At 39.7% G+C, this 20,612-nt stretch overlaps 2 protein-coding genes across 2 annotated transcripts in view; one reads left to right on the forward strand and one right to left on the reverse strand.

Annotated features, from left to right (window-relative positions):
- Positions 1-20,612, reverse strand: part of LOC134840763 (glycogen phosphorylase-like) — a 428,033-nt gene that overhangs the window by 230,290 nt on the left and 177,131 nt on the right. The window lies entirely within an intron of this gene.
- LOC134839504 (coiled-coil domain-containing protein 149-A-like) lies at positions 6,679-8,306 on the forward strand. The gene has a single exon (XM_063855082.1). The coding sequence runs from the start codon at positions 6,718-6,720 to the stop codon at positions 8,263-8,265; it is 1,548 nt and encodes a 515-aa protein (XP_063711152.1). The 5' UTR covers positions 6,679-6,717; the 3' UTR covers positions 8,266-8,306.

Here is a 20,612-nt window from a genome sequence, read left to right on the forward strand (position 1 = left end):
CTTCGGTTTCCAACGTCAGTGATGCTTACATGGCTTCTCCAGTCGATGTCAACTTTTCCAGCTAGTATTTTTGCAAACAGCAGTCGAACATGAAGCTCTTGGTATACAGACAAAGGAAGGATGTTAAGTTTCACGAGTTTTTCTTTATAGGAGATATGGCTATTGCTTGTCATGAAAATCCACGAGATCGCTTTCCGCTGCACACTTTCTATGATTCCTAAGTCACCTTTTGATGGTTTCCAGATAGCTGAACCGTAGCACAGAATTGGCACAACGTAACAGATATATGCGTTTCTTCTGGTCGCGAAATTCGCCTTTTAGAGATTCCTTTTGAGTACGAAGAGAGCGCTTAAGGCCTTTTCAGCCCTCTTTTTTGCATGTTGCGTCCATGAGAGCGTGTCGGTTATCAGGATGCCCAGATCTTTCATTATTTCAGTGGTTTCGAAGCTGTAATTGGGTAGTGCAATCGTAGCTGATCCTTTGATACAGAGGACGTTGCTTTTCGTCAGATTCATTGACATGCAGTTTTCCTCTTACCACCTCCAAAGTCTCCTAACATCTATGTTGAGAGTTAACGGGTTGTCTCCAACAATTTTGTAGTTGTCTGCATAACCAAATGTTGCGGACATGACACACGACAGTAGATCATTTATCAAAACTAGGAAGAAAAGCGGGCCAAGTATAGAGCCCTGGGTACGCCGCTGAAGACTTCCAGCTCTCCGGAAGTTGTGTCATTCAACCTCACTGTTTGCTTTCGGTTCGAGAGGTAACATTGTATCAGAGATAAACAATTTCCTCCAATTCCAGAAGTCGATAATTTCTCCATGAGGATTCCGTGCGAGACTTTGTCAAATGCCTTTTGAAAGTCCAAGTAGAAGGTGTTCAGGTAGTTGCAGTTTGGCAAATCTAGGCAGCTAAATATCTCGTGTAGATACTCTATGAGGTTTGTTATCGTCGATCGTTTAGGTCTAAAACCGTGTTGGTCTGGTGTTAGGGTTGGGTAGATAATTGGGGCCAGTTTCTCAAATATTAGTTTCTCAAGCAGTTTTGACACTGCTGAGAGCAGGCTTTTCGGCCTGTAATTTGATACGTCTTGTTTATCCCCGTCTTAAAAAATTGGTGCGATTTCGCTGATCTTCCATTTTGTTGGAAATATCGCTTTATTTGCAATGAAGTTGAACAGTAAGTGAAGTGATTTTGGTAGTGACTTTGAGAGGTTTTTCAGAAGAGTATTAGCAATCATGTTTAGTCCATTTGCCTTATTTGCGTGCAGTTCGCTTAGGGCATCTTCTATTTCATCGATAGTGAAAGTGATACTGTTCAGAAGAACATTATCTTGTCGTTCTGCTTTCCCAACGATGGCGTTTTGTGTGACAACTGATTGAAAATATGTGTTAAGCAATTCAGCTTTTTGAGCGTCTGTAATGGCTATTTTTTGATCCAGGAAGATCTCTGAAGGGATCATGCGAGACTTGGTGATCGATTTCAGATATCGTTGTTTTTTGCTGAATTTCCCATTCTCAAAAAGCATTTTTTCGTGGAGATGCTGGTCATTTTGAAGGGACAGTGTTAGTTCAGTTTGCAGATTTTCAATTTTGCCTTCGTTCGATGAGGTAGGTTTTTGCTGATTTTTAAGTTGGAGTGTATTTAATTTCTTGATAAGTTTGGAGGAATCACTTCCCACCCAAGGAGCTAGTTTAGATCTGTTTTTTGTAGTGATTGGTAGCAGGTCCTGTAGTATTTCGTGTAACCACTCGTACCAATGATCGAGCATCAGTTCAACGTTGCTCAAGCAAAACGGTGGTAAGGGGTGTTGGCGAATGAATTCATTCACTTCTTCCTAGTTTGCTTTCTTGTACGCAAAAATGCCAAAATCTAGTTTTTGTTTGATGGCTGGTGTCTTTTTATGAACAAGTCGGTAGTCAAATGAGACTTTGGCATGGCGTGGCAAATGGTCGGAACTGAATAGACTACTCAGACGGTTGTCAAGTTTTACGCTGGTGACAAAATGCGGTTTGTTACTAAGGAGAACGTCTAGTGATCTTCCATCAGGGGTTTTTATTAGTTGTTGGAAGTTTGACTCACAGAGTTTGTCAAGGATTGACTGCTCATCTAGAGAAGTTGAAGTCATTGACGGCCAGTGTGTACAGTTAAAATTTATATCTTCAACTATATACGAACAAATTGCACTTTGTTCACATTGCTTACGACTCAAGAGTTTTAGGAGTTCAATTAGACCTGAGATTTCCCACGAGTAGGTACTGTTTGAAGGAGCGCTGTAGATGCAGCATATTATAATCAGCTTGTTCAGGGATATGCGGATGATAACACAGTCTTGAAACGCGGAAATGATTTGGCTACTTGGAAAGTTACGGTTTGCTGCTATAAGTACGCCACCATGTTTTGTCAAGCTTTGTCACTCGGTCTGTCATTTCGTTGGATAACGCAGTTTGTCAGAAAAAGTGCAGCGTCGCCAATGCTTTCTGTCAACCAGGTTTTAGTTAGGCAGTTGACTTGATAAGCGTTCTTGACAGCACTAGAGAAGGTTGTCCGCCGTTGATACTCGGGAATACGTCTGATATTGTAAACAAGGATATTCATCGTCGCTGATAGCCAATTTGGTGCTTCGGGATCTGAGAGTTTCTCTTTTATCCACTTTCCACCTTTCCGAATGTACAGAGTTGCATCGTGGACTCTTATGTCCTTTCTGTCTACAGATTTGTCGCTGATAAGTTGCCTCCTTCTGACGAGGGCAAGGTTTTCTAGATCAGCTTCTTCCTTCATCAATTGTCGGCTGAGGAAAATTGGTTGAGGGGAGTTTTTCAGTTTCCTCGCAGATAGCAATACCATTCGTCGTTGGTATGCATTGGCCACTTTTAATAAGATTTTTCTTGTCTTGTTCTCGTCATATCGACCCAGGCGTATGACATCGCCAATTGAGGCATTGACATCCATATGGGTCAACACTTTTTGAACTTCGGCGAGATCGTGTTCTTGGCGCAATCTTGCTTCCTTCTCCGTTGATTCAGGGATTCCTCGTATGCAAATGCCATCGAGTTCCTCGGCGGGTTTCGGAGGCGGTTTTTGGCGACTGGCAATCGAGCTAGGTTGGGTTGGATAATCTGAATCAGGTTGTTTGGTGGTTAGCAGCATTTTGATTTTGGTCACTGTTTTTTTTGAGTTCAGTCATTTCATTTTCCACGGTTTTCATTTGAGTTTCTCGAATTTCTTTTGAGGTTGTAGTTTCATGGGCAGCTTGGGTTAAATTATCTTGACGTTTTTCTTCAACGCATTTGTTGCATATCAATAGAGCATTTTTTCCTAAGGTTGGTACTCCATTGACAGCGGCTTCACTTAGACCAGTGCAGTCTTCATTCAGGTGCATTCGACAATCACAGCAAAAGCAGTCGAAAGAACTTTCATTTTTCAGGATTTTCTCGCAGCACGTACTACAAGAATCAGAGACTGACTTGACTCGATTTCGGGTGTTATGTTTAGAAATCTTAAAGGGGCTCAGAGCCAGAGACTCGATGAGCTCGCCTGTTGAGATTTCAGATTTAGGACTCAGATTTGCGTACCTGTTAAGAATTTTCGCCTTCTAGCTTCGCGCTTCTCGCCAGCCGTTCGAAGCTTCGTGCCACGTTTTTTGAAGATTCTATTGAAGTCGGGAAAATAGTGCAGCACAGTAGCTAGAGCCTTCGACTCTGTGTCAGCAGCCTGGTGCCGTTTTCGGTATTCTGCAATAAACGATTCGTCAATTCTTTCGGAAGCACTGAAAATGTGCTTTGTCACGTCGATTACGTAACAGTCTATTGAATTTAGAAGATTGTCGAATATGTAAGAAGCACCTTTGCGTTGACAGGTAACGACGCAAAAGAGGTTTGTAATAGTCTTAAGGGTCGCAATCAGTTCTTCGATTGTTTGGGGTATGTTGCCTTTTTTCGGGTGCGATGTTATTGTGTTGTTTAATAAATCGTGCCAGAGAACAATTTTGCAGTTCCTAAGAAGGGTTGATGTAAGGTAATCGAGGCAGTAATTTGACGTGCTAGGGTCAAGATTCAGGCCAGCGAAACAGTGAACAGGATCAGCAAGCTTATCTTGTTCCGATTGTTCCAGTTTTTTGATGGAATGGTAAAGAGAACTTGCACCTACTATTTTGATCATAAGGTATAGAGACTTAAAAAAATCAATAAACAAACAAAATTGGGATGAACTCAGCTGATTGGGAATTGGGATGGTGAACACAGCAAGTCGGTAGCAACCAGTAATCTACGTCCCTTGATGCTCATGGCATCTATACGCAAGGTGCTGGCCATCTGTCTTGTCAATAGATCAATAGACCAGATTCTGAATTACATACCAAAATCGAAGGCTGCATACCAAGCTGGCAGAAGCACGACGGAACAGGTCTTCGCAATAAAGCTTTTAATTGAACGCGAAATCTCCAAAATTGACCAGGATGTTTACCTTCTACTTCTCGACATGTCCGCAATTCTTTAGCGCAATTCTCTTTAGCGCAATTCTCTTCATTTTCTAGCTTCTTCATTTTCTACCTACTTTATCTTCATTTGCAGCCTTCTTATTGATAATATCGACAATATCAAGTGTCAAATTACTCCCTACGATCACGTCTATTCCATTCCAAAAACCGATTTTAATCAATAAGACCACTGTTATTCAAATCCGTACGGGTACAACCCCAAGGACGTCAACACACCTGATATCACGAGCGAAAGTGGAATTGACTCCCAGTACGCCGATGATCTCAGCTGGATTAACCGGTTAAAAGCTGAACTTGACCGCATCAAGACTCTTGCCACTACTAGGCTCGCATAACGTAGTCTGCTTATCAACAACTCGCAAACCGAAGAAGTCCACATTTCAAGGGGCACTAACGACTGGAAAAACTGCAAATTCCTTGGTCCATTACTTGACACGGAATCAGATATTCTACGCAGGTGTACGCTTGCCACTGTAGGTTTTGTGAGATGCAAAAACATTTTCAACAAAAACAAAATTTCCGTGAATACCAAACTGAGAGTCTTCAACGACTTCATCTCTAGTGTTTTCCTTTATAACTGTGAACTTTGAATGCTAACCAAAAAGTTGACTGAGGACGTTAATATCACACAGAGACGCTTTCTACGTAAAATCCTACGAATCTTTATCCTAACATCATCACGAACGAAGACCTCTACAAACGCACCAAACAAGAACCCTGGAGCACCAGTATCAAGCGAAGACGTCGAGCCTGTTTTGGACACGCTGTTAGACTTGACACAAAGACTCCTGCTAGACAAGCTCTCAGTGCGTACCTTGAACCTGCAAAAAACCCACCTGGTAGACAAAAAACATCGTGGGTCGCACTAGTTCAAAAAGACATTAATTCCCTGATTATTCCTCTGAACATTCACATTCCAGAGACTTACCATATGGCCGAGGATAGAAAAGAGTGGAGAAGAATTACAAAAGTACCTGAAATTTAGTGCAGTTCCGGTTTACTGGAGTTATTGCATTCTAACGACGAATTAAATTTGTTTGTTGATCTTAACAAAGTTTTAATAACTTTACGTTGCTTGAATTTTTAATGGTGTACAACTTTTTCACTTTTCTTAAATTGATGATTCTATTGATGCACTATTTTCACCTCATTATATTCAAACATATGAGTAACTATTCTGAATCTGTACCTGATATTGAAAAAAATTTTGTTAAAAGTTAAATTTCTAACGTTTTTTTTGTTGATACTTCATCAATGTTGTTGCCACTTTTTCAATGTATGGAATTCTAATGGTTTTTTGACTGGGTGAATTGATGAAGGACCAGTATAACAACTTACGTCGTAGTGATAGTTTTTGACCTTCTGATTTACCCTAAAAATAAGAGAAAAAGTTATTTAGCTTGGCTGCTCTTGAACGGATCAATTGAGCAATCTCTCCCCCCCCCCCCCGTAATGACCAATTGAGCTATCTCCCCCCATCAAAAACGAAAAAACTCTACAAAAAGACTTCAGCAAACGCAAGTAGATGGGTGATGTGTTTAAAGCACGCAATCAATTAACCGACTGAAGTTTATTTTATAAAAATATTTTTTTTTGCAAATTTTTGTTTGCATCCATAGCCTCATCGAGGAAAGCAATTTACCAGGGTTGGTGCTCTAGTCTTGTATCTGAATAGCAAAAAACGGTTATCCGCAGCACCTTAATATTGTACGCTAAAGCTTTTTGTCATTTTAAGAAAGAAAAAAAGTCGCTTTTTATGCCTGTTTTATTGATTCTTTTTTCAATCTGAATGAAACTTTTAAATTTTATATTGTAAATTTTGGCTTTCCACAGTCGTTTGAAAATATGTTTTATGATTTCATGCCATTCAAACTATTTTCAAGTGGTTATAAACAAGTCTCAAGTAGCTATTGATCTATCTCCCCCCCACGCGAGATTGGGGGGGAGATTGCTCAATTGATCCCTTGAACCATTAGTTTTTAGACTCCGGTTTCAACTCGGAGTCAAATATTAGATTTGCGGTCCATATTTTTGATAGTCAACTAAGCCGAACAGTCATTGTTTTTAGACCGGCCTTCATTAATGTTTTATAAAATGAAATCTTTTGTTATCCATCAGTTCCATGTATGTATTAGGCAGACATCTTGCTAACTGGAAGTAACTTTCCTATTTTTAGGTATTGGTTGAAAATCGGAAAAGAAGTTGCATTTTCTAAAATGCTCCAACGGAAGCGTGAAGCACTGCTTTTGCTAGCCAAGGATTTAGAAAAATGTATGAAAGAGCGCGATCAAGTAAGGTCTCTCATTAAGAAAATAGTTTCAACTTGTGAATGTGGTGCAGCTAGTCTTGTTGCCAAAGACAGAGATTTCCCTGCAGCTAGTTGCGATAACGGAGGCTCGCCAATTGCTTACACCGGGCTGAGCAAAGAAAATGAACTTGAGTTGCGTCGACAGAAGGGCATCATAAACGAGCTTATTAAGCAGAAGCGCGAAATGAGCGAAGAAATAAAACATTTGCAAAACAAGAATATGGAGGCTCACGAAGATATAAAGCTGTTGCGAGAGACTGTTGCAAGGCAGCGTGTGGGTTCTTCTGGAGGCAATGCAGGGACGAGCTCAAGCTACTCAAGTACAAACTATCATGCAAACGACATAGGATGCGGTCAGGCGAGATTAGAAGTTTTGATAACCGAATTGGAAGCTTCAAAACTGCGCAACGATGAGCTAGAACAGGAATTGTTTGCATACCGTGAACAGAATAAGGAACAGTCCAACGAAAAACTGTTTTATGTTAGCCGCAGTGAGAGGTTAAATGCAGAGTTGAACCATATTCTTGGCGGGGATACGGAAAAGGCAATAGTTGACATAGACGCATTAACGTTAGAAAATAATCATTTGAAAACCCAGCTATCGCAAGTAAAGTGCGAGAAAGACATTCTCCAAGCTCATTATTTGAAGCTAAAGCAAATCAGTGGAAAACCCAAGCCAAATCCTAAGCGAAATGACAAATCAATTTTCCATTCGGTTTCCCAGAGAACTGCAAGTACGGTTAACGGTCAATGCAATTTCTTGTCCACAAAAGAAGTGCAAAACTACTTAATGGGTGCGCCAGGAGAAAATTTCCCAGTAAGCGCCAAAACTGTCGAAGAGCTGCATACATTAGCTCTTTCGTTAACCGAAACCATTGAAGAGAAAAATATGTCATTATCTCATCAAAAACAAACAAATAAAGCTTTAGGAGTGCGGGTGTCAGAACTTGAAAATAAATTGAAGGCAATTGAGTGTCAAACACTGAAAAGTAATTCACAAGCAATCAAAACTGCCATCAGTAGAAATGAAAGACCGTTGGTCGGTTGTTTCGCTGCATTAGGACAATCTCAAGAATGTAATGATGAAGATCTAGAGAAAGACCTTTCCGATTGGGTGAAAAATTCGGCCAATGATGAGCGGTCTGAATCGAAACGTTCAACTCTCTTAGACGATTGGATCGACTCGGAAAAAGATGTATTCAATAACAATGGAATGGAATTCGAACAGAATAACAACGAAGCTCATGCCTGCGACGATGGTAATATTATGAAGGATATTACAGAAGACTTTAATGAAGTTTTCCCTGAGCTGCCATGTTCCTTAACAAGGGATCCTTCTTTGCCGAAAGAGGAAAACGAAGTTCTACGCAAATTTTTCCACAGTATTGACTCACAACTTTCAAACGAACTCAAATCTGAGAATGATCTTGATGAGATAAGTTTAGTTTTAGATTAGATTTGCAATTTATTTATGAACGATTGAATGTTTATATTAAATGTTTGTATGTATAAATTTCTCTGTTGAATTGTATATTAAGATTAGATTGTTTTGTTTTACCAAGAAGCTTGAATAATGGGATTATATATCGTTCAGGGCTTAAAGTCTTGGGTTTAACAATCTTTGCTCAACCAGACCAAAGGGGAAAGAACTGTCGGGAGTGACGTGGAAGGTTTCCTCCACCTCTCTGTCGAATGGTCGGTGGTGCGAGGCTCATGATGATCTCTGCTCGCTGCTTGGAAAAGTGATGAATTGTTTACCAGTTCAAAAATAGAAAAAAGTACAAATATATCCAGGTGAGTTATAACCGAGGTGGTTAACTCATAGAGTAATTTCGGATAGGGTACACCGTCTGCTCGTCACGCTATCTTATTTTCGGCCGGATAGATTCGTGCAACTTCTTAGTCTAATACCGATCCTAATCTTACTCTTATACTATCTAGTCTCAGGGTGTTTAACTAGTCTCTGCTAGGCTCAATAGATCTAGGGTATACTGGTTTATTGCGGCTGCTGAAGTCTTCTTGGAGAGTCAACTAATTTCTAAGTTAAATTCAAATCTCTCTGGTGCTGAAATTACAAGTAATTCCAGCACTTACAAATAAGTGGGTTGTTAGTTAGATGGATCATGATTGGTTAATATTAAATACTTTACAGTGGTAAAATATCTAATTTATCCAATCATAAAATGTAGTTTAGATCAGGTTCCACCCATCCGGGTTTTACAGAGTTTTTTAGAATAGTCTTTCTGCAATTCAAAAGATGGATGATGGACGTTGGTATTTGGCGAACATCATATTTCGTCTGGGTTCTCTTGTTAGAGAAGTTCCAGATTCAATCGTTGTGTCTTCTTATGACAACGACTGGGTTTTCGCAACAAACTCAAATCTGATTTCAGAATGGTTGGCTATGACAGGTTTTTTCGTTTCATGTAGAGAACTTCTTTGTGTTTGACCTTGTCTGGGAATGGCGTGGAGATTGTGCGTGGAGGGGATGCCTGGTTACTCGGATCTGTACGTATACTTGAACATCGAGGTGGTCATTGTTCTAGTTCAATGAAGTCCTTTTCTGCGAAGTCAAGTCGTACTCTGAATCCTTTGAGTTGTGATTGTGGGCGGCATATTGATTGTGGTTGGCCATTCTTTTTCGAGTGTAGTGGGGTCATTTTGTCTTTGGATGTTCGTCTTTGGTGTGGTATGCTGATCTATATACTGCAAGATATAATTTACATTTTATAAAATTTTTATTAGTTTGGTGTTTTATTTAGATTTTTAGTCTTCATCTCACGATCATCTGCAAAATACACAAAAGAAAAATAAAAAATAGAAAACTTCTTCAAATTATCCCAAACTCTAATAATCCTTTGCACCAGCTAAATTAAATAAAATTCATACAAATGTAATAAATTAATTTATAAATTATTTCCCTAAAAGCAGTAATTCTAATAATGATGAAAATTTGTAACTTAATTTTTCCAGATGAGTTATAACCGAGGTGGTTAACTCATAGAGTAATTTCGGATAGGGTACACCGTCTGCTCGTCACGCTATCTTATTTTCGGCCGGATAGATTCGTGCAACTTCTTAGTCTAATACCGATCCTAATCTTACTCTTATACTATCTAGTCTCAGGGTGTTTAACTAGTCTCTGCTAGGCTCAATAGATCTAGGGTATACTGGTTTATTGCGGCTGCTGAAGTCTTCTTGGAGAGTCAACTAATTTCTAAGTTAAATTCAAATCTCTCTGGTGCTGAAATTACAAGTAATTCCAGCACTTACAAATAAGTGGGTTGTTAGTTAGATGGATCATGATTGGTTAATATTAAATACTTTACAGTGGTAAAATATCTAATTTATCCAATCATAAAATGTAGTTTCGATCAGGTTCCACAGGCGCGGATGTAGGATTTTCAAAAAAATGTTCAAAATTTTGTCAACTTTTTTAGGTCGACCAAATTTAGTTTTCAGCTCTCCCAAATCGCTAAAAACACCCTATGTTGACCAAGTTTTTTGTGCCGCAGGCAATTTTTTGAAACAGAAGTTTTTAAAGCATTTTTTGGAAAGTTTTGATCAAATCTCCCCTTCAAAATTAGTTTATATTGGCGCCTAATGAATAATTTTAGGGTCGGTCAGCCGTAAATGGGTGTTTTAAAAATGTTACCAAAGGCAGGGGATCGAATTCCTGTGGGAATGGAATTGCGGGTGTCTGCACCCCTCTCCACTAGTCATGCCTTGTGATTAGATATTGCTAGAAAAGCGTAATTTTTGTTATGCTACAAAGTTAAGCTTCATTGACCTTCTTTCTTTGTTTCGACTATTGAAAATGGGGAGGAGCTTTGTACTCGGGTGTGTTTTAGTTTTTCTCTTTTTTTGTTTTCCACGTAAAATTAGCTACAAATAACCATCGGAGTGAGTTGAATGGTATATTATATTGAAGCCCTTCCATTCGTGATTCGAAAAAAAGTAGAAAATTTCCAAAAAATTCTCCCAGTGTCGAGCAAAACTGGTTTTATTTTTTTTTATTTTAAGTTCAATTTACAGCCAAAAACTTGATCGAGTTGTTTCTAGAACTCCATCTTGCAGTTTACTAGCCTGTTTCTGGAATTCTTTATAAGTGACTGATTCTGTGCATTTGTGACGACAAAGGCTGTGGATTGGATTTCCATGAGGAACGTACTTTTTGAAAATCAAATTTTTGGAACATATACTTGCTTATTTTTTCAGCTTAATTTTTACAACGTAGGTTTTCCTGGAGAATTCATTTTTTATTGTTGCAAATACTGAAAATGGGGAGAAACTTTGTATTCGGGTGTGTTTTAGTGTTCTGTTTTTTTTCCACGCAAAATCAAGTACCACAAATAACCAACAGATTGTGTTGAGCGTTTTATCATAATAGAGCCCCATTAGTCGTGATGCGAGCGACATTTTAAAATTTCCAAAATATTTTCCCAGTGTCAAGAAAAACTTTTCTGAAATTTCTGATTTTTGTCTATTTTCGAGCGAGTAAGTAGTAAACAAGCCATGAATTTTTGTTCAAGCCTCGAAAAATCTATTAAAATAAGTTTTCAAAATTTTTAGCGCTAACTTATCAATACACATCAAAAATTCTGCAAAAAAAAAAAGATGTTTTAATGTTTTTTTTTTTCAATGATTTTTTGAAGAAAATATTTTTCCAATTCGCCGCAATTCGTCGCTCTAGTCATTTGTTCAGATCATTTCATCACACCACACACAAATATATTTAATTTAATTTGCAAAAAAAAAAACTTTTTTTTGTGGTTTGTTCAAGAATATGGTCGGAACATGGAACATTCTGTGCGACTTGCACAGCAACCGGCTATCCTTGTTATAATTTTGGAATGCCATGTTTAATAATCGTAAGAATGTGCAGGTAATTGAGTTCCAATTAATTTTATAAAACGGCTGCTTACTTGAAATTTTGATATATTTTATTTATCGTGTTATCCTATCAACAGTTTGTTTCCACTGCGAGTTTATCGAATTGGGGTTTACAAATACTTCTGGTATAGATAAATCATAAATTTTTATGCTATTATTTCAAAATCGTTTTATGTTAAATGTTCGCACAGCTGAAGTTCTGCCATTTCGTGTAAATAATTTTTTTTGAGTTTCCGTCGAATGAATTTCAACAGGTTTTAAGACTTGAAACATTAAAAGATGAAGTCATGCTATCCAAGAGTCCTGGAAAATGAAAATTTCAAATAAATCGAAACTTTTGCTTTTTAAATTTGAGTTTAACTTAGGCTACCGATACTTGAATCTTTAAATTAAAGCCTAAGCCTTGCTATCATCTAGAAAATAAGTTGTCATACAAAGGAGTTTTGAACAATTTTTTCATCTTGGCTTTATTTGAGTGTTCTTCTTCGATCAAAATTCAACGCTGTCTCCACGATTGTTTTTTGATGTAATGAAGCTGAGAACGGTAATCTACATAAACGGATCACTGTATTTTTACGTTTGCGAATAGCAAACGTTATCAAATCGGAATAGACTATTTTTAAGACTGAAAACTAGTTAAACAACATCACTAGAATCACTTCATTACTTGATTGATAAAATTATTCAAATTTTTTTGCTTCTGTGGTTTATGTGGCCTAGAGGTAATGACTACTCCTAGGACGGCTAAGAGTCGAGGTTGGAATCCGAGCAGGATGTTTTTTTTGTTATTGAAAGTATTCACTTTCAAAATTTTATCGGCCTATATTTATTTCTTTTTTTTGGCTTAGTTGCTAAATCGCCGAATTCTCTTGTGCTTTAAGCATGTTTCATTGTAACTGTGGAAGCGTTTTTAATTCAATTCTGATATGTGAAATTAAATCTTTGTATATTTTCTCTTCGCAATTTTTTTTGTTTGCAAGTGACTCAATTTGTTTATTTTTGCACTTAAGTGACCTAATTGGCTTAAAGCACCTTTTTTTCACTGAAGGAACCTAGCAAGTATTCTTATCCTGTTGTCTTTCCGTTAGTGGAATGGCGCATGAGTTTAGAGTTTGAGATTATTTCAGCTAAAAAATTTTCATGATATTTTATTGTTTTCAGATAAAACGGACGTTTACCCAAGTTTTTTCGGCTTAGCTGCTGCTCGATGAATATTTCTGACTACTTATTTAACCCCCTTGTTGTGTTGCTGGACGTGTTTGTTCTTTACTTTTGAGCATCATTTAGAAAGCTCAGATGTTTTAGCTCACACTTTTCCGGATTAGTGGCTTTCATTTTCTGTGTGTGAAATGTAGAGTCTCCCGCTTGGCCTCTTTGCGAAACTTCGATTATTTCAGTGATTTTGTAGTCTGATACTTTGTTTAAATGAGGAACAAAACCTCAAGTTTTTTGGACACGATTTATCAATTTTTGTTATTTCAATTTTTGGTCTACTTAAGTGTGTGTTGTCCGGTCTTATTTTTTTTTGATTTTCGAGGTAGCCAAGATTTGGGCTCAAGTGTAAAAATCTATTCAATCCTCGATTGCAATTGGGTATTAGTATTTTCCCCCATAAATAACTATGTCCACAGGACTCATTGAACTAGCGGTACCTTGGTTCATAATGAATTCAAAATTAGTAGTGTCTCTTGCATGCTTAGCCTGGTGGTAACGAATACGCCTGGGACGGCAAAGGTCTTGGGTTGGAGTATGATCAGGATCAGTGTTTTTCAAACGGTTATTGTTCCGATTAAAAAAATTTCGGCATATTATTTGTCTGCTTATGTTTTATCGGCTTTGTTGCCACATCTAAGAATCGTTTATTTTAGCTGTAAACAATTTAAACTACAGTTGTTTTAAGCATTTTTAAAAACCGACCAAATCGAAATTTGCTTTTTACAGTGGTTTTAATTTAATCAGCTCCATTAGTTAAAATTTATTTTTTTTTTCGACGGGAAAAGGGACTTGTATCTTTTTAAGTTAGAGTTTTTATTATTTCCTGTTTGTCATAAAGGGTTTCTGCTCAGGTTTTCTCCGCTTTGTTTCTGCTTGGTAATGTTAAATTCAGCTTGAGATTGCAAAGAATTGCTGAGCGAATCCGGCCGGGCCTTTTTGCGAGTTTTTTTTTGCGGATTATCATCCGTCTGTTTAGTTTAGTCGGTTTAATTCCCATACCTCGATGGTTCAGCTTTAGTCCAAGTTGCTGTAACCCTATGATTGAGACGACAAAGCCCGGGAGTTCGATTTCAGTTGAGACTTGTTTTTTTTTGTAAATAGAAAATTTCGGCTAGCATAGATTATTGTCTGTCTGCTTAGTTCCGCAGAAAGGACTTTTTTGAAAACTTGGTTTCTTTATAGCATTCCCAGAGCTCTTTGTAGAATTTCTAATGGTGCAGGCATTTTTGTTCCGGATATTTTGGGCGTTTGTTGCAATTTTTTATTTTACAAAAAAGATTTTTTGAATTTTTTTCCGTTTGATTTTCATGACATTCAATATTGTATCGCAAGTGGTGCGATGCTCATCTTTGCCTCTGTTTTTTAAAAAACACTTAACTTTAGCGTATTGAAAAGTATAGCCACGGGAAAAGAAATTTTAACTTTTTGTTTCTCTACGTTCGTCTCGCTTTTTCTTACAAGTAATTGATAGACAGCGATCAGATACAAAAAGTTTCAGCTATTCTGTTTTCCTGGGCTCTGTTTTCTCAAGTTTGATTGAAAGTTCTATCAGGGAGTAGCCTAAAATCTTGGATTTTCTAGGAATAGTTTTGATTGCGAAAACCAAAGTTCGGATTGATTAGCTAATGAACGCCTCAGAAGTAATACATACTACTATGAATTTCATTAGACGGAATTCTTTCGACCAGGGGTGGATTTAGGGGGGGGGGGGGCGACGCCCTCTCAGGAATTCGACCACCTGCCGACCCAAAGGGACCCCCTCTGTACTATTTTGAGATATCCATTTTTGGTGATAGGGCCCTGAAAACTTTCTAAAGCCGCCTTCGGCGCCAATATATACTAGTTTTGAGGAGGGAGCGCGCGCCGAAAAAACGCAATTTTTGGTCAAAATTTTCAAAAAAAAGCCTAAATGCCTTTTTTGGCCTGTTTTTTCAAAATTTTGCCTGCGGCGCAGAAAATTTGGCAAAAGTTGGAATGAAACAGTGTTTTCAGAGAGCTCGAAAAATCAATTTGGTCGACCTAAAAAAATAAAACAAAAAAATTAAACAGTTGAAAATAAAATTGCAAATTTTTTGTGCCGTGCTTGGAGATGCTGCTTTATTTCCTTGTGATTGCGATTTATCCGAGTTTCATTTTCTGATATAAATTAAAAGAAAAACGGTTATGGATTTTTCAACTTTAATATATTTGCTTCTCTACCTACTCAACCTGAAAATTAACATGGTGTTTCACATTGATTTACACTAAGAAGCATAATGTTTCAACGTTCACTTGGCGTTGGATTGAAATCTAAAATATGCACAAAAGATGAAATGGAAGCAACAACATTTTAAGGTGCACCTAAACGCTATATACGTAAGCAATTTGCATTCGGTTTACGACTCTGTTGTCAGTCTTTTTCATGCAACTTAAAAATCTATCATCGCAAATAAAAAGCATAACCTTCTGTTTCATGGTTGTCTATGACATTTGAACTTTATTCTTTGCCGAACCTAATTTTGCCACATTTTTCGACATGAATATGCCGCCAAATTAGTAAACTGAAAGACTCAAAAATCAAAAGAAATCATTTAAAAAGAAACAACTAAACTACGATTTGAAATTGGAATCTTAATCACCCAAAAAGTATTGCCATTGTCATTGGCGCACAATAGTTTTTTTAAAAAAAAAACCGAAACCAAGGTTTTTTTTGTTTGAAAAATCAACGAACCCATCCTTATACTAACAATCATATTGTTTACTTTTTTTTCTTTTTTTTTGGATTGTAAGTTCCAAAGAAAAAAAAACTCAAAATCATTTTTTTGTTACAATACAATTGCGAGGGTTCCATGTAATCAAAGGAATTACATATTGGCCATTTTACTTTTTTGTCTGACACGTCAGAACGTGAATTAAGTTCAGGAGACATAGTCAATTAAAAATGAATTCAAACTATGATGCTGTTTTTAAATTCATAGAAACAGACGTAGAAATTTTAGCAAAAGCAATTAACCAAGCCATAAGCGATTCCGACGAAGTACAGATCATAAACGATTTCTTAACGGAATTGAAGAGCTTGCTTGACGATGCCAATAACGAAGCAGTCAAGATAATACGCACCGGAACGGACCAGCAAGACTCAATCATTGAACGATTGAAAACTTTGAAAGTTTTGTACCGAACGATCCAACTACGATCAAAACGATACGAGCGTACCCTCAACAACACTGCCACGTCCTCTTTAAATTCATCACGAGTAGCCAGCAACGTCTCGACGCCTTCAATAATACGACAAGCCTTGGAAAATCTTCCCTTTCGACGCCAAACGGGAAGTTTAACCCGTAGTACCACTACACAAAACGTCACCATGGACCAGGACACCCCGGACGATTTGCCACAATTTTCAGGATTGCCAGCAATCTTAAACGCTACTTCAAACCACAGATCAAATTCCGCCCATGACAATTCAGGACTCCTACTTCGCCCCGGATCTAACAGCGACGCCAATACCTTGGATCATCGCATTCATCAACAACAAACAGAAACTCTTGGAACTCAAACTGCCCATGGAACTCACCTCCATCCTCAGTCAAACCTCTCATTGCAGCAGCCGAACGCCGACTTGTCACAAAGTTCAAACCTTCAGCCGAACCACCCAGAAGCTCAACTTCAAGGAACGACTATAGAATTGAACAATGGAACTCAACTCCAAATCGACAATCAGCAATTGACAGCAACAGTGGGACAAAGACCAAACTCGGAAGCTCAACTTCATGAAACGTCACCGCACTCCAACCCTGGAACTCAAATCCAAGTTTTCAATCAGCAGATGAACGCACCAGCAACCCAACAAAGAAATGTTTCAGCGCCAATATTTCTTCCGACAGCAACTTCAAAAGCAGCTCCGAGTCAAATGATTGGACAGCAAATCACACACCCAATTCTTGCTCCCCAGACAGCTAGCCCCCCACATGGACTATACCAGCCTCCAAGTCAGCAACAGAGGACACATAATCCGAATAGCGCCTTTAGACCCATCTTGACGATTGGAAATCAGAATTCAACCAATCATTCCCCCACCAACGTGTTCAGTTGACACCAGACGACAGCTAAAGGTATCACAAACATCAACGGAGTATTGATACCAGCACAACCAGCACTACTGCCAACAAACCAAGGAGATCAACGAACAGCAACAAATTGGACCTCCAGTCAGCCGACCGTGACTCACCAATGTACACAACCTGCCATACGATCGTACCAGGAAGGATTTCTGGGAACCACGACAGCATACAACCTTACGAACATGCCGACATCATCAACAACAGCCTTCTTTCATGCAGGCTGCAGGGGACCAACAGGAACAACTCACCCAAATATCAACCGACCTCCCCCTCATCAACATGCAGTCCATCAACATGCAGCACATCAACATGCAGCACATCAACATGCAGCACATCAGAACCAGCCGACTTATTTTCCGATTCCTACCAACCTTGGAACAGCACCGACAGACCACAACCATCATCAAACGATCTCGAAGACATTCAGCAAACCAGTGCCCATTGTCAAACCATTCAGATTCGACGGAGAACCTGAACAATGGTTAGATTGGATAGGACTGTTCAACGCAACCATCAACAGCACCGACATGACAAACTCGGAAAAGATGACACATCTGCAGAAACTTGTATCCGGAGATGCCAAATATCTCATCCGAGGTTATGGATGCAATGGAGCAATGTATGACGCAGCCCTTCAGCGACTGGAAAACGACTTTGGTAACCCGACGAAGATAGTTACATCCTTCCTTCGACGACTCGACGCCATCAGCGGCCCCAATCTACGACATACCAGAAGCTACAAGGACCTCGCCAACTTCCTACAGACAATGGTCGATACATTCACGACACTTGGATTCCAGCATGATCTACACTCTACGACAAATGTCCAAACAGTTTTGTCAAAACTGCCTACCCCTTGCCGACTAGAATGGAATAGATACAATCTGCAATGCAACATCAGACAACCATCACTCATCGACCTCACCAATTGGTTCAACATTTACGCCGAAGCATGCAGCGATTTGCCGAGCAACAGCAGCAACAACAACAACACCAGAAACAGCAGCAGCAGCAACAACTACAACAGCAGCAACACTCAAGGATCATCATCCAACGGTCACACCCACCAACATGGACCATAAGATCACCGCGCCAATCAGAACAACCGGAACCAGCAACGCAGCCAGCAGCAACATAAATATGGACAAAGGATCAACGACGAGATTTTTGCCCGGAGAAACGCAATTGCCAGTACCTTGGAAAATGCCAACACTTCATCGCAATGAACCCAAAGGACAGATTACAGCATGCCAGGGACCTACAACTATGTTTCAACTGCCTCAGCCCCCACAAGTTCGCCGACTGTCAATCAACGCAATCCTGCCGGACGGACGGATGCAGTAAGAAACACCACACACTTCTGCACAACAGCAGCACCTACAACTCGACGACACAAAGGGAGACAGCCAACCGGAACTCCAGACAACATGACGACACCACCAACTGCAGCACCAGCATAAGCAGAAGGAAATCGACTCGCCACATTCCGACCCTGCCAATAACGATCTCTCATGGCAAACATAGAGTTCATGCCTATGCAATGCTTGATTGTGGAAGCAAACTGACATTGCTTAAATCATCAATCGCCCTCCAACTCAAACCAGATCTGCAATTAGACGACACCATCCAGCTAAACCAAGCACTGACATCATCAGACACAGCTTCTACAAAGATGACGATCGCGATTGGACCCTACAACCAGCAAAAGCAGCCATTTCAACTAAATGACATCGACGTCATAATGGATTGGAACCTTTCCCAAGTCAACCCTGAACTCGTCAACTCCATCTGCCAAAGGAACGAGCCACTTCAACACATTCGGATAGCCACACTGCCCTCGAAATAAATCGGAATCATCATTGGATGCGATTTCGCCGAACTCATGACACCTTCAGAGGTAATCCATTCAAAACAAATTGTGCCTATTGGATGGGAAACGCCACTTGGATGGTCTCTCTGTGGACGAGACAATGCAGCGACAACCAACGACGTCAACACAATCAACTTCACGACAGACGATACACTGTTTCGCCACGTAGCTGAATGGATGAAAATGGACGCCGAAGGGATTTCAGCTGACCAACGCAGCCTCTCAACAGACCGCAAGGAAGCTCTCCGCATCTTGGAATCTTCAACAACCCGCTTGCCCAATGGACACTACAAAGTTGGAATGCTTTGGAAACGTGGACAACAACTGCCAAACAATAGATGGCTTGCCAAGAAGCAGCTCGATAGCCTTCTCCAACGACTAAAGAGAAACACCGAGATGGCACAGAAATATCAGGAGACCATCGACACCGACTTGCAGAAAGGTTTCATAGTCAAAGTTGATGATTCCCATGAAGACTCAACAGGAAAATGGTACCTTCCTCATCATCCAGTGACAAACATCAATAAACCTGGCAAGGCACGCCGAGTCCTTAATGCATCGAGCATCTACAAAGGAGTATCACTCAACAGCAACCTACTAACTGGACCAGACCTCCTCACAAACCTTGCTGGAATCGTTATGCGATTTCGCGAGGACCAAATCGCTATTTCTGCCGACATTGAAGCAATGTTCATGCAGGTCTTCGTGAGCCCAGAGGACCAGCCGTATTTGCGATTTCTGTGGAAGAACAACACGGGCCAACCCGCAACCTTCCAATACACCCGCCACATCTTCGGAGCTACCGACTCACCATGTGTTGCCTGCTACGCCACTCGACAATGTGCGAAGGACAATGCCGACAAATATCCAGCCTTGGAGCAAATCACAAAACGCAACATATACATGGACGACCTATAAAAAGCCGTTTCAACACCGACGGAAGCGACACAGTTAATGAACGACCTTCAAAAGATGTTCAGCCTTGGAGGTTTCAACCTCACAAAATGGACCTCAAACTCTCAACAATTCCTCACAACAGTTAACGAGAACCACTTGGAAAACAGCGACAGCCTCACCAAGAAGGAACGACCCCTCGAAAGAGTTCTTGGAGTGAAATGGAAACCAGACACGGACGTCTTTCTTGTGGAAGCAAAGAAGTTTCACGCCATTGACAAGAAGGACTTAAAGCAGCGGAAACTATTGAAGTTTGCTTCTTCAATCTTTGACCCGCTTGGAATTACGATGCCACTGACAATTCGACTACGACAATCACTTCAACTTGCCTGGAGTAATGAACCTCAATGGGACAAACCTCTAAACATGGAGCATTTAACAGACCTCAACGATTGGATAGACAAGCGAAGCCAATTGAACGACATCTGCCTGCCCCGGACTTACTTCAAAACAGAAAGGAAGATACTGGAAACCCAACTCCATGTATTCAGCGACGCCTCCGAACTTGCCTTAGCATCAGTTGCTTACCTCAGAATCAGATACGACGACGACACAACGGAACTCAAGTTCGTCATTGGAAAAGCCCGAGTAGCACCCATCAGCAGAATGACAATTCCAAATCTCGAGCTTCAAGCCGCCACTAACGGAGCTAAACTGTCTCGTTTCATCAAAGAACAACATGACATACGAATCGACAGTACGACACTATAGACAGATAGTACAACAGTTCTTCATTGGATAAACTCGCCGAATCAACGACACCGAATC

Source organism: Symsagittifera roscoffensis, chromosome 2 (genome assembly GCF_963678635.1).
Source record: "Symsagittifera roscoffensis chromosome 2, txSymRosc1.1, whole genome shotgun sequence".
Taxonomy (NCBI): Eukaryota; Metazoa; Xenacoelomorpha; order Acoela; family Convolutidae; genus Symsagittifera; species Symsagittifera roscoffensis.